The sequence below is a fragment of the Macrotis lagotis genome, chromosome 3 (genome assembly GCF_037893015.1).
Source record: "Macrotis lagotis isolate mMagLag1 chromosome 3, bilby.v1.9.chrom.fasta, whole genome shotgun sequence".
NCBI lineage: Eukaryota > Metazoa > Chordata > Mammalia > Peramelemorphia > Peramelidae > Macrotis > Macrotis lagotis.
In genome coordinates, this window is record NC_133660.1 from 176711772 (window position 1) to 176725522 (window position 13751).

Genomic DNA, 13751 nt, shown 5'->3' on the forward strand with positions numbered 1-13751 from the left:
TTTTTGGGGGGTTTTTTGCAGGGCAGTGGGGATCGGGTGGCTTGCATGTCACATGGCTGGGTGATTGTTGGGTTTACGAGGCTGGATGTGGACTCGGGTGCTCATGGCTCCAGGCTGGTGCTTAGTCCATTGCGCCACCTGGCCATACCTACAATTATTACAATTATTATTTTTTTATTTTAATTTTTTTCCTCTCCCCTTTACTTTTTTCGCCCAAACAAGTCTATCTATGTTCATGGGGGAGGAGGAGGGGTATTTTGTTTACTTGCAAACAAGAATATTTTATTAATGTAAAAAAAAATTTGTACAAAACGAGAATAAAAAAATAAATTTAAAAGAAAAAAAAGAAATATAAGGACAAAAATGGAACAGTCCTTGTCCTCAAGAAGTTTATTTTCTATAGAGATATAATTAAGAAACATATATGTAAATACAAAATAAAAACAATGAAATTTTGGTGAGGAGATATTAGTAGCTGGAAGGATGAGGAAAGGTCTCAGGGCTACATAGGAGTAGAGTGGTTGAGTAGTGATTGGTCTGTAAAAGTCAGAAATGAAGAAGAGTACAATTTAGGTATAGAAGAATCAGCTTATCCAAAGATAAAGATACAGGCATGGGTGCCCCTGTAGCTAGTTTATAATTGACACACAATTGTTAAATTTATACTTCAGAAATTGGTAAATGTTTTAAATCAGAGTTTGATTTATTTGTTTTGCTGACTGTCTAGACTTAAAGTGTCAAAGAAAATGTAGTTGTTAAATATTTCCCAGCACATGCATAGAGATAGGAAATAGAATGCTGTTTATGAGGAACAATATGAAGATGTGTAATATGAAGGCCTGTATTGCTATAACAAAATGTCAAAGGGAGTGATGGCAAAGGTAGACTAGAGTCAGGTTGTGGAAGACTTTAAACAACAAACAGAAGTTTGTATTTTATAGACAACATGTGTCACTGGAGTTTGAGAAGGGAAATGACATTGTCAGACTATTACCTTTAGAATACATTATATTTTGAAATAATAGAAAAAAGATGAGAAAGCCTGCAACGGAAAGATATGTTAGTGTAAAGACTACAGTAGACTCTCCACTCTGCCAAATTAGGAAGCATCAAGTCCTGGTTAACTTGCCAGAATAAGACTAGCAGTCATGGTCCAATCAGGGAGTTTGAATACCATCTACCTTAAATGTCCACCTTCACTGTCCTAGCATGCCAGTACCAGTATAAAACCTTGACCACCAGTGCAAAACCTTGACCTCTGGCACAAAACTTTTACCACCAGTACAAAACCTTGACCAACACTCTAGGTCCCTGCCACCAATGCCTGGTCCTCCTCATCCTCTAAAACCCATTTCACATTCCCCAACCTGGGTGTCCCACTCCCACCTCCCTTCCCATCCCTGCACTTGTGCATCTCCCCTATGGAAAGCATGCTTACTCTACTGTCTGTCTGCTCCTTTCTCATGCTTGTAGTGTGGGTTCAGTTCCCTTTTTAGAAGCACAAGGCAGTATTCAAGGCTGGATATCTAACCAAGGGCTGAATGGGGAACCACTTGCCTTGACAGCAAGGTCTCCTGATGTTACCCTGAAACCAGGCCTGTAACTAGGGCATCGGCCCAACCTCATATCTCTCAGGTTTTTCTTCCTGGCTAAATAAATGGCAGATAAGAATGCCGGTTGCCTTTTTCTGTAGGACTTTAGTATTCTAAACCAACCCAGACTGAAGACAATTAGATAAAGGGAGATAATTTATAATAAAAGGGCTTTACTCTTATTAACTACCATTCCTTATCAGATGCTTTTATTTTTCTTCCCTCTTTTGTTTATTTCTCTTTCTCCCATTTTTCTCTTCTAATCTTTTCTCTTCTTTACTTTTTTCTTTCTTGCCTACTGATTTGAGTCTACTGGTAACACCTAGAGGTACTCAAAGGCATTGCTACTCCAGATGCTGGAATTTAGAGAAAAAGAAATTACTGTTTTTTTTGGTCTAAACTATAATTACACATTTCATTTGTTTTAGACTAATAAATCATTCCTAGACACATAATTTCATATATTCTAAAAAACATACCATAGTATAATTGTGAGCCACTTTGTGCAAATCTGTACAACCCTGGGCATCAGCAAAAGAACGAATTCCAAGGCAGTTGGATGGATGAAGTTGTTTCATTAAGAACTTGCAACATGCTTCCACAACCTGAGAGAGCTGAAGAAGGCAAGCTGTAGATAACAGGCACTCAATATTATCTTCCTTTAATTCAAGGCGACCTTAATAGTAAAAAAAAATCCAGTTAATTGTTAAACTATATTAATTGGACTTTAAGCTTTAAAAACAAGAAACACCTGAAGCTATCTGAAATATTTCTAATATGAGTTCTTTATTTTCTTTCTGATCTCATATTTTAAGGTATTCTAAAAGTAAATAAAATATTGAACAAATAGAAAAATAATTCTAGTTCCTTGGATTCTTTTCCTAAATCAGAAGAATCCATATATGTTCCATTTTCCACAAATATTTAATTTTGAAATGACTCTCTCATTACATAATTATTTTGTGATTAAAAAAAAGTTCATGAAACACAAAGTACACTAAAAAATCTATCCTTCATTAAAAGTACATAGTTTATAGTTTCTTTTAATTGGCCTATCAACTAGAGGGCTTTACGGCCCATTATTGGTGTATATGGAATATAATAGGGAACAGGGTGGTAACAGTAGGAAAAACATAGAATAAAAAACTGCCACATTCTATGGAATCTTTCTGATACAAGACATGAGAAATTTAATGATAGAGTATACTTTTGACTTAATAATACAAATAAAACTAAGATAAATTTCTGTTACCTGTTTCATAAAAATTTACTACCTGTATATGCATACTGAACCAAAGCCCAAAGTGAATTTGGCTCTACACCTTCCATTTTGATTTCTTCTTGTCTTGCTTCCCTTACATCATTAGTAAACATGGCAGCAAAATAATCAGAAACAGCGGAGAGTACCAATCTGAGAATACATTAGGAGAAAAGAAGAATCAATGTCCTCATCCAAGCTAATGTCTATTACTAAATATTTCCATTTAAAAAAAATCCTTTGAAATTACACTATTATGGAGGATTCATTTTAAATCTGATAATTGCTTCAATACTCCAGTTCTTTCTTTTGAATAATAAGTTAACATTATTAACATTTTTGCATAAATGAATATCCTTTCAGTGTATGAATCTATCTGTAATAACCAAAAGGGTAAAAAAATATAAAGAAGATTAAAGTCAACTATAATATCAAATGAAACTGGGAAACAACCCTGGGATATTTTGAAATGATTTCAAAAAAAAAATATCTAAAGCTTTGTAAAAAAATGTGATTTAGAAATACACTATTAATGGTAGTCAATAAATAGTAAGACATTTAAGGGTAAGATTTAGCAAATCAATTAAAAATACTCTTTGTTTTAAAGAACTTAGAAACACTTCTAGAATTTTACTTTATTATTTATATTTTTCCATTACAAGCATATGTCATGGAAAGTCACTGTAGTGTGACATAAAGAAAGCCCAACAGTAAAGTTGTCAAGAGCTGATTATCTCTTTTTAAAACTGTCCTTAGAGCATTTCCTTAATTTATTTTGACTATTTTCACAAAAATCATAAAACAACTACGTAGAACACAACTATTAAAAATCTGACTTTTGGGGCGGCTAGGTGGCGCAGTAGGTAGAGCACTGGCCCTGGAGTCAGGAGTACCTGAGTCCAATCCTGCCTCAGACACTTAATAATTACCTAGCTGTGTGGCCTTGGGCAAGCTAACCCATTGCCTTGCCAAAAAAAAACTAAAAAAAAAAAATCTGACTTTTAAAATGAAAAATTGCTACTTTTCTGTTCTCAATCATAATATTAGAAGTTTTGGAGGTGCTAAAAATTAAGAAGTCTGGATTCTAGTTTCATCACATGTGTGATATTAGGCAATAAAGCTTAATAAAATTTAGCTTCCTCACTTATAAAAGCAAAGAATTGGATTAAATGACTTTTAACATTCTTTAAAGTATAAAGTCTCCTCACTTCGATAGTTCAACAATTTCATTACATTACCTTGAAATAAATTACATAAGGAAGACTTCATATGCTCAGTCCCTTGGATAATCCACTTTGCCTAAAATTTCTTAAAATTCTATAGTTTTTTTTTACCATTTTAAAGTTTCAACTCATTTCTGAAACGCAGTTGTCTGGTGTAAAGGGAACTTATTATGATCTTGACAACAACTTGAAAAGTCTGTTATATATTGTCAGCTATTTCAAAGACACTACAGCTCCCATGATCTATACTTTCATTCTGTCTTAGACATACACAGTAATAATGATACCCTTGATCTTATATCATCCACAAGTGCTCCACTTTTAGAATCCACCATCCTAAATTCTCATGTTTGACTATAACCTCCTGTCCTGTCCTGTTTCAACCTTGTAAAACTCATTTTTTGTCCACACAACTTCTAATTATTACACCTCTTTTAACCTGTTTTCTTAGGTTTTTACTCCTCAGGTCTCACTTTTCTCCCTTCAAAAGCTCACCTTTTAGATAAATTATTCACTGTTGAACTATTCTTAATTCTCCATTATTCTCTTACTACTCATTTCTTTCCAAATCACAACCCTGAATCCTTTCCATCATTAGTCTTCTTCAATCCTACTGCTATATAATTTTGTCTCTTAGTTGTGTCTCCCCAAGTCAGTTGTTAAATTTCTTTGAGGGAAGGGTAACATTTTAAATAAATACTTCTTGACTTATTCATTAAATTGACAGTTAATCTTATCAGGTACCATTCCTGAAAATAATTTGCGAGTTTTACTTTAATTTTGGAGTATTTGAAAAACATTTGGGATCATATAGTAGTGGTGATGAGTTTTGAAATGTTTAATAGACTTTTTGAACCATAGCAATCATTAACCATGAAACTGAAATTGCAAAAGGAAAATTATATTCATGAAATTATTATTCATTAATCATCACTTCCACATCTTTTTTTATACTCTCAAAAAAATGACAGCTCATCAATTTCATTGGATTCTTGTTGACCATAAACAGCCTACTTCTGGTATATCAAACTGAAGTTGGCTCTAAACTTCATATACTCTTAGCAATCCTATTCTACAGGCTTATACCTCTAAGTACACCTTACCACTGTACACTCTACACATTGATTTTGAGGACTTAAAGATATCATGGGGCACAAAATTTGATTACAGAAGTAGAAACACTGAGCCATATGATTTTTAAAGTGGACACCTTGAAGTTTAAAAGGAATTGTTTAGGGTTTATCTAAGTGAAACAATTTAACAGTTTAAAACTTTTCTTCATGAAATTTTTTCCTAGATTTACACCATAGCTAGGTAAATTCACATATAATTTGCTAATTTGCTACTAAGATTTTACAATGAATTAAGAGACTTCTGGCAGTTGTTACATAGTTTAAGTATATATTTAAAATAAACGTCTGAAAAAATATTTTTTTAAAAAGTAGCTAATTTTAAAAAAAAATTGTACCTGTGAGCTGGAATCCTTCGGTCACCAGCAACTAAAATCACATCACACAATTGTTTGTGTCTCAAGTAGTTTTCCATCTTTTTAAATGTTTGTTCAGCATGGTTAAGGGCCTGAAAAAATTCATCTGATGAACACGGCTCCATGTTATGACAAGAGGACAATGTCTGACTGCTATTAGAGGTCCTGAAAAAAATACAGAATACAACTGGCTTGAAATGTTACAATTATATTCAGACCCACACATAAAAAAAAGAAGTCCATTGAAATTTTTTAAATGGTGTGAAATAATCCATATCTTGACCATCTCTTCACCATACTACATTTAGTATATCATCTTTATCTCATACTTTTCTTCCCCACCAGATAGGATGGTTCTGATAGATGAGCTTTTGTCTTATTTTGCCCAGAACCACTCTACTTTCAAGACATACCCCCCCAGAATGCTGCTTATACTGGACACCAAAACTTTGGACTTAGCTTCTGGGTCCTTTGGCTCTGATAGGTGAATTTTCACTTTAATTTAATCAGAATCAGGCCTTCAACATTTCTGGTCATCTCCACATGTCTGAATATACCCAATCCTACCCTTCCCAAATTTCAGTTACCATTAAATTTGTCATCATTCAAGACTACCTCCTTCTCACATTTGTATTCAGTTACACTATAGACATCTAAATACTCATAACTCTAAATCAAACAAATATAGACTTAAAAGAGGTCACCTAGCCATTCATTTATCCCAGGAGGACAATTAAATTAATTCAGAAAAATAAATATAGTGACCCTAAATTATAAGAATTGCTTTTGTCCCAAAAGTTCAGTTGTAAATCCATTATATGGAACTTAGAATAAGTACTATAATAGCAACAGTGCTGTAAAAGTCATATTTAAATTTCCAGGTCAGAACATAAAAACTCCATTGAATTTATAATCTACAATCTCCATTACATAAAAAAACACACATAAAACTGGAAGTTTAGATTTGAGGCTATGAAGATAATCATCATTTGTAAGCCATAACATAATTAAATAGCTTCTCTTAATCTTCATGTTTTTTTAGTTTTTCTGTTTTTTTGCAAGGCAATAGAGTTTAGTGAACTACTGAAGGTCACACAGCTAGGTGTCTGGGGCTGGATTTGAACTCAGGTCCTCCTGACTCCTGGGCTGGTTCTCTATACACTGTGCCACTCAGCTGCCGCAATCTTTATGTTTCTTAAAAAACTAGGGTGTCAAGGATTTAGCTAAAGGTGTGTTTATTTAACAAATAGCTATGGCTTGTTTGCCCAGAATTATGCCAGCTAAACCATGGCAAAGGTTTCTGGTAGTTTTCAAAGGCACAATACCCAGAAGTACAAAGTACAAGGTAAGAAGTGTGAATAAAAGAAGAGATTATATATGCTATAGATTATATATGCCAAAATATTAGTAGAAATTATTAAACTGTTGAGAAAAAATATAATTGGAATAAATTAAATCAGAAGTTTTCCAAAGTTTTTTCTTTGGTGTAGTTAAAATTTGATTAATATTAACTACTTAAGTCAACATTTACCAAGCATGATTTCAAAACTCTAAATTAAATTATAATTTAAAACAGTCATTTTATGATATAGTTTAACCCACTATTTTTCTATTAAATGAGTTTGTATACAGAGTTTTTAAAAAGCAAATTAAATTTATCTTGATGCCATTAGAGATAGTTATTACATGCTTACTGAATTTGGAGATGACACACAGAAGGAGAAGTAGCTAAAACACTGGATAACAATTAGGATCCAAAAAGATATTGATAATCTAGAACACTGGGCTGAATCAAATAAATTGATATCTATTTGAGATTATCAATGTAAAACTTTATACTTGGATTAAAAAAACAATTTCAAATTATAAAATGAGGCAAGCTTAGATAGCCATTTGTCTGGGGGGGGGGAGTCCAATGGTTTTGGCAGACATTAATTTCAAGGTGATTTAGCAGTGTAACAGAACAAAAAAGTTAAATTCGTCCTGTGCTGCATTAAGAGAGAAGAGTTATTGATTGTGATAGCAAAGAATTGAAAATTGAGTGGATGTCTATCAATTAGGGAATAGCTGAACAAATTGTGGTAAATGTACATTATGGAACACTATTGTTCTACTAGAAACCAGGAGGTATGGGCTTTCAGAGAAGTCTGGAAAGATTTGCATGAATTGATGCTGAGCGAGATAAGCAGAACCAGAAGAACATTGTGCACCCTAACAGTAACATGGGGGTGATGATCAACCTTGATGGACTTGTTCATTTCATCAGTGCAATAATCAGGGACAATTTTAGGGCTATCTGTGATAGAGAATACCATCCATATCCAAAGAAAGAACAGTGGAGTTTAAACAAAGACCAAAGACTATTACCTTCAATTTAAAAAAAAAAATTATGTCGCACATAATTTTGCTCTTATATTTTATTTTTTTTCCTCAAGGATATAATTTTTCTCTCAACACATTCAATTTTGATCAATGTATAGAATGGAAACAAGGTAAATATTATCAGCCTGCCTTCTGTGGGGGGGGGGGGGAAGGGAAGTCAGGGGAAAAATTGAAAAATTCAAAACATTACAAAAAATGATAGGCAGAAACTACTATTTTATATAATTGGAAAACAAATAAAATATTTCTATTGAGAGAGAGAGAGAGAGAGAGAGAGAGAGAGAGAGAGAAGAGCTACCAGGAATAAGACAGTGATAGTCATCAATAGGCAATCATGTCTTGAAAACCAGGTTTATTATAAGAGAAATGAATGTACCTGAAGAACCTAAAGGGTTCACTGTCTTAACAGAAGTTTGCATATTTATGACAGTACAACAAAAGGAGGTGGAGAAAACAGGATGGGGCATGGCAAGGGAGGGGAAAGGTGCAGTAACCCCTTCCTAAGGGGAGAAGAGCAAGGCAATGCTAAAAGTCATATCCTTTTGTCTTGTAACCACTAGACTGTGAGGTTAAGAGGACTCTAGCTACACATGTATTTACCCCAATATGGCACAGACTGGTTGGCACCTATCTTGCTCCCCAAGGACAGACATGGAATCCAGCTTAAGGTGCAAACAACAAATTATGGCAGTGAGGATAGAGGTGGGCTTCTTCCTTGACACATTCAGGGTCTCCTGAATGCTCTGGGTCCAGTGTTCCAGGAAAATATGGCAATTCAAAAAGACGAGTTCAAGGGACTTTTAAATAGCCCTTAAAAGAATCCCTCTTCATTTTGTTCTAGTCAAACCTCATCTGGGCATCACAGGTTAAGGACATTGACAAATTGGAAAGTGTGCGAAGGAGGAAGACAACCAGAATGAAAAAAGATATTGATTGAATATATGTCAAATGAGAATCATTTGAAGGAATTGAAGAATTTTAGTATGGAAAAGACAAGATGCAGGGGAAACAGGTTATCTTCAAGGATCTAAAGGGCTGTCATGTGGAAGAGTTATTATACTTGTTCTGTTTGCCTCAAAGGACAGAATCAGAAAAAAGCATAGAAGTTACAAAGACGTTAATACCAGGAATTTCCTAACAACAATGCTATCCAAAAGTGGAAAGGAGTGCTTTTAGAAGTGGTGGGTTCCCCCTCCTTGGAACAAAGCTGAATGACCATTTATCGGGATTCTATTTAGACATAGGTTGTTAAATGGCCAGTGATACTTCCTACAACTCTCAAGGTTGTCTGACCTAAATGTGAATCCTCGTTCTCCACCATTTATTGCCTGTACAATCTTGGGCAAGTAACTTAACCTTTTTAGGTTTATTTATTCAATTTTTTTTAGGTTTTTTTTTTTGCAAGGTAATGGGGTTAAGTGGCTTGCCCAAGGCCTCACAGCTAGGTAATTATTAGGTGTCTGAGGGCAGATTTGAACTCAGGTACTCCTGACTCCATGGCTGCCCCTATTTATTTAATTGTTAAAGAAGAGTACTGGATTGGATGATTTCTGAAATTCCTACCAGTTCTAAGTCTATGTTTCTATGAATGTGTCAGTAGAACAACTGAAAACCAGTAGTCCAAAGAAAGAAGAAAGTGAAGGGTCTGTACAAGCAAGTTATGAATAAATAAGAACTTTTTAAAGTAAATGTATTCAGAAGCATCTTAATCAAATTATACATATTTCTCATGAGAAAAGCATTCTGAATATGAATTATTTTTTATTGTTGTTTATAGTAACATTGTTTTAGAAATAATTTATTATTTTTAGCAAAAGTAATTTCTAAGGATTTAATACATCCTGAAAACATCACAATATGAAATTAAATACGCAATTAGTAAATATATTTAATTTATGGTAATTATGAAACTCAGCAATTATATATATATATATGTAAAGTATACCAAAGTAATTTGAGCTTCTATTATTATAATACTTAATTAAATGATATATGAAGTAATTTTATGATCTAGGTTAAAAGACTTAGACAAAAGTTTCCATAACATTGGATAGCTACTTTATTAAAGCTATATGGAAGAACATGAAGAATAAAAAGGAATGGAAAGGTTGCAATATTCACTGGGGAAGGAATGCTCATACTCATAGTATGAACTAAAGTAGTAAAAGTATATGACAACAATTGAATTTGTTTTCAAGGTAGAAGCAGCTTTTAAAAGATCAAGCTTCAAATGCTATTTGTTAACAAACATATTATCTCTCTGTAACATTTAACTTACTTTTCTACTTATTTGAGCAGTGTCATCTATGTTCATGATCATGCTTATTTATTACAATGGGACTGTGCTACTATGGTTCCCTGGAATTCAGCTTATTTCCCCCTGCCTTCGATCTGTAGTCTCTTAAATTTTATTTTATTCCTTTGTTAATATAATCATACTCTTATTTTCACAGTCTTATCTTTGCCCTTTCCATTTGCCTTTGGCTCCTTAAATGCATCTCTCCAAACTCCTGAACAATAATAATTAACAGTAATAACGATGGTTGACATTTATCTAGCACTTATAATGTGGTGGGCACTCTACTAAACTAAAACTTATATTTACAATTATTACCTCATTTGATCCTCACAACAATCCTGGGTAGTAAATGCTATTCTTATCCCCATTTTACAGATGAAGAAACTGGGGCAGAGTCTGCCCAGAATCACAGAGTTAGTGTCTGAGGCTGGGTATGAACTCAGGTCTTCCTGACTCCAGACACACTGCACTAGTCATCACATCACATAGCTGTCCCCATAGCTAGTTTCCAATGTTCCAAATTGAAAGAAAAAGAGACCTCAGGCCATTATATTCTATCAGTCTAAACATGAAAACATTCATTCTCAGAAGAAAATGGAGCTTGTTCAGCAGGCCTAAGAAATGAGTTAGCTTTTTTATCTCCCCCACCCCATCTTCCTTAGATACGTATTATCTCTGTATTGGATTATCCAAAAAACTGTAGATTTACATTGATGCAAACCAAAAATTCATTACATATCTATAAAACCCAAAACAGATATAATGGATGATTTTCAAATTAAAGTGGACTAGATATGATCTATCTTCTTTAAAAGATCAAATACTGAAATAGTGTTATCTATTTAAGAAGTTTCTAAAAACCACTCAAAATACTATGGAAATACACACACACACACACACACACACACACACACACACACACACAGTCAGTAGTAGGACCCAGAATTGAGAATATGAGAATGAAGGAAAAGGTGCAATAAATGTTGCATATATATGTGTGTGTGTGTGTGTGTGTGTGTGTGTGTATGTATATATATATATATATATATATGTATATATACACACATATATATATATATATATATATATTCCACATTTTTTCCAGAAGTAGAAACGTCAATGCTAAAACTAAAAATCTTTAGTCTTGGCCTTGATCTGTTCATCATTTTTAACAATAGCTCTTGCTATAAAAACCATCTTAAAATTTAAAAGCTATCCTGAAGATATAGTTGTTTAAAAAGTGTTTAGCACAGTACCTGATACATAGGAGGTGCTATATAAATTTTTTTTTCTTTTCCCCCTGTAAAGAGGAATGCATGTTCTTTTTTCTCCCTAGGGGACAGAACTCAAAGTGATGAGTTAGAAGTTAGTGGGAGATAGACTTTGGCTGAAGTTAATAAAGAACTTTCTACCTAGAGTTGTCCAAACATGAAATGAAATCCCCTTGTATCCTACACTTAAGGAAAATGTTTTAAAAGAGATTATTTTATTTGAGGTTGAAATAGGTGATCTTTTAAAAAATCACATTCAACTCTAAAACTATGACTATGAGAAAATAGTTCATTGCTATGTGAATGAATAAATAATAAAAAAATAAGTTCTAGGGATACAAATTAGAAAAACTTTCAGCTCTACATTAGATGATGACACATTCCTGAAGATACAGTAGCAGAGCAGGAGGAAGTTATGTCATGTCCACCAATAAAAATCATCAGTTTCTGATGCTTTATTATTTGATGGGCCAAGGATTTTCTTTTTTTTAGTTTATTTTTATTAAAGATATTATTTGAGTTTTACATTTTTCCCCCAATCTTGCTTCCCCCCCCCCAGAAAGCACTCTGTCAGTCTTTACTTTGTTTCCATGTTGTACCTTGTTCCAAATTGGATGTGATGAGAGAGAAATCATATCCTTAAAGAGAAGTCTAAGAGGTAACAATATCAGACAATAAGATATCTGGTTTTTTTCCCTAAATTAAAGGGAATAGTCCTTGAACTTTGTTCAAACTCCACAGCTCCTTATCTGGATACAGATGGCACTCTCCTTTGCAAACAGCCCAAAATTGTTCCCAATTGTTGCACTGATGGAATGAGCAAGTCCTTCAAGGTTGAACATCACTCCCATGTTGCTGTTAGGGTGTACAGTGTTTTTCTGGTTCTGCTCAGCATCAGTTTCATGCAAATCCCTCCTGGTTTCTAATAGAACAATAGTGTTCCATGACATACATATACCACAATTTGCTAAGCCATTCCCCAATTGAAGGACATTTACTGGATTTCCAATTCTTTGCCACCACAAACAGGGCTGCTATAAATATTTTTGTACAAGTAATGTTTTTACCCTTTTTCATCATCTCTTCAGGGTATAGACCCAGTAGTGGTATTGCTGGGTCAAAGGGTATGCACATTTTTATTGCCCTTTGAGCATAGTTCCAAATAGCTCTCCAGAAGGGTTGGATGAGTTCACAGCTCTGCCAACAGTGTAATAGTGTCCCAGATTTTCCACATCCCTTCCAACAATGATCATTATCCTTCTTGGTCATACTGGCCAATCTGAGAGGTGTGAGGTGGTACCTCAGAGAAGCTTTAATTTGCATTTCTCTAATAATTAATGATTTAGAACATTTTTTCATATGGCTATGGATTACTTTGATCTCCTCATCTGTAAATTGGGCCAAGGATTTTCTTAGTGAGCACTTCCTTTTCTAGGCCTTCAGTTGCAGCCCTGGTAGAAGAAGTTGTCAGGCAGCATCTCCACAGGGGTTTGCTTACAGATGATGGTTGTAGGGGCTGGGATAGAAGCAGGAGGGATATTTTGAAGGGGAGTCCCACCGCTCCCAAGGCTTTCAGGTTTACTTGCCACTCAGTGGCAATTGTTCAGTAATTAATGTTGATAGTAGCACAGGTAGCACCCCTTCACTATTTCTTTTCTTCTTGAAGTCTAGTATTTTACTAACTGTGCCATACTGCTCCAGTGACTGCTCCCCTCAACAATGGCTCCATGGCTCAGACTGGAAGCAAGGCCAGTGGTCTGACTTTGGGGTTCAAGGTAGGCTCTCTTTCAGACTACCACAAAGCATCTCCTTTCTCTCCCATGGGGGTACCTTGTTACTGGGGTTACCTTTTGATTTATTATCGATGACAGGTGATTTCTGTATTACCAAAAAGAAAAAAAATCACCTAAATAGGCTCTTCTTTGGTCTCTATATCTATATGGCTTGTTGCTTTACTACTTCTTTATTCTAACCTCTCAGCTACTTTAGATCTAATGCACTGAGTTTTTCAAAGAATGTTTGGAATGACTTCATTACTGAAAATGCATCTTTTTTTCCCCTTTTATGGTTAAGTTCATATCTGTTGGTTAGGTCAACTTTGGTTGCATCTGGAGTTCCATTGTTCTGACAAAATAATATTCCATTCTCTCCTACATTTTTCCACAGGGTGCAGTAGAGTCTTCGTTATTAAATTTTCCTTTCCTTTATTTTTGAAGGTCTTTCTCCTGGTCACTTGCAGA

The 13751-nt window shown here is 34.3% G+C and overlaps 1 protein-coding gene across 7 annotated transcripts in view; it reads right to left on the reverse strand.

Annotated features, from left to right (window-relative positions):
- The window catches only part of KLHL5 (kelch like family member 5), a 144384-nt gene that overhangs the window by 66521 nt on the left and 64112 nt on the right, over positions 1 to 13751 (reverse strand). For 6 of the 7 annotated variants that reach the window (XR_012477051.1, XM_074229630.1, XM_074229627.1 and 3 more), the window contains 3 exons: positions 5542 to 5724; positions 2867 to 3003; positions 2072 to 2268 (listed from right to left, as the gene is read on the reverse strand). Coding sequence is in view for 6 of the 7 variants with exons in the window: in XM_074229630.1 (XP_074085731.1) it covers positions 2072 to 2268; positions 2867 to 3003; positions 5542 to 5724 (517 nt within the window). In the remaining variant the exon portion in view is untranslated. The remainder of the gene's footprint in view (positions 1 to 2071; positions 2269 to 2866; positions 3004 to 5541; positions 5725 to 13751) is intronic. The other variant, XM_074229628.1, reaches the window with a different exon arrangement.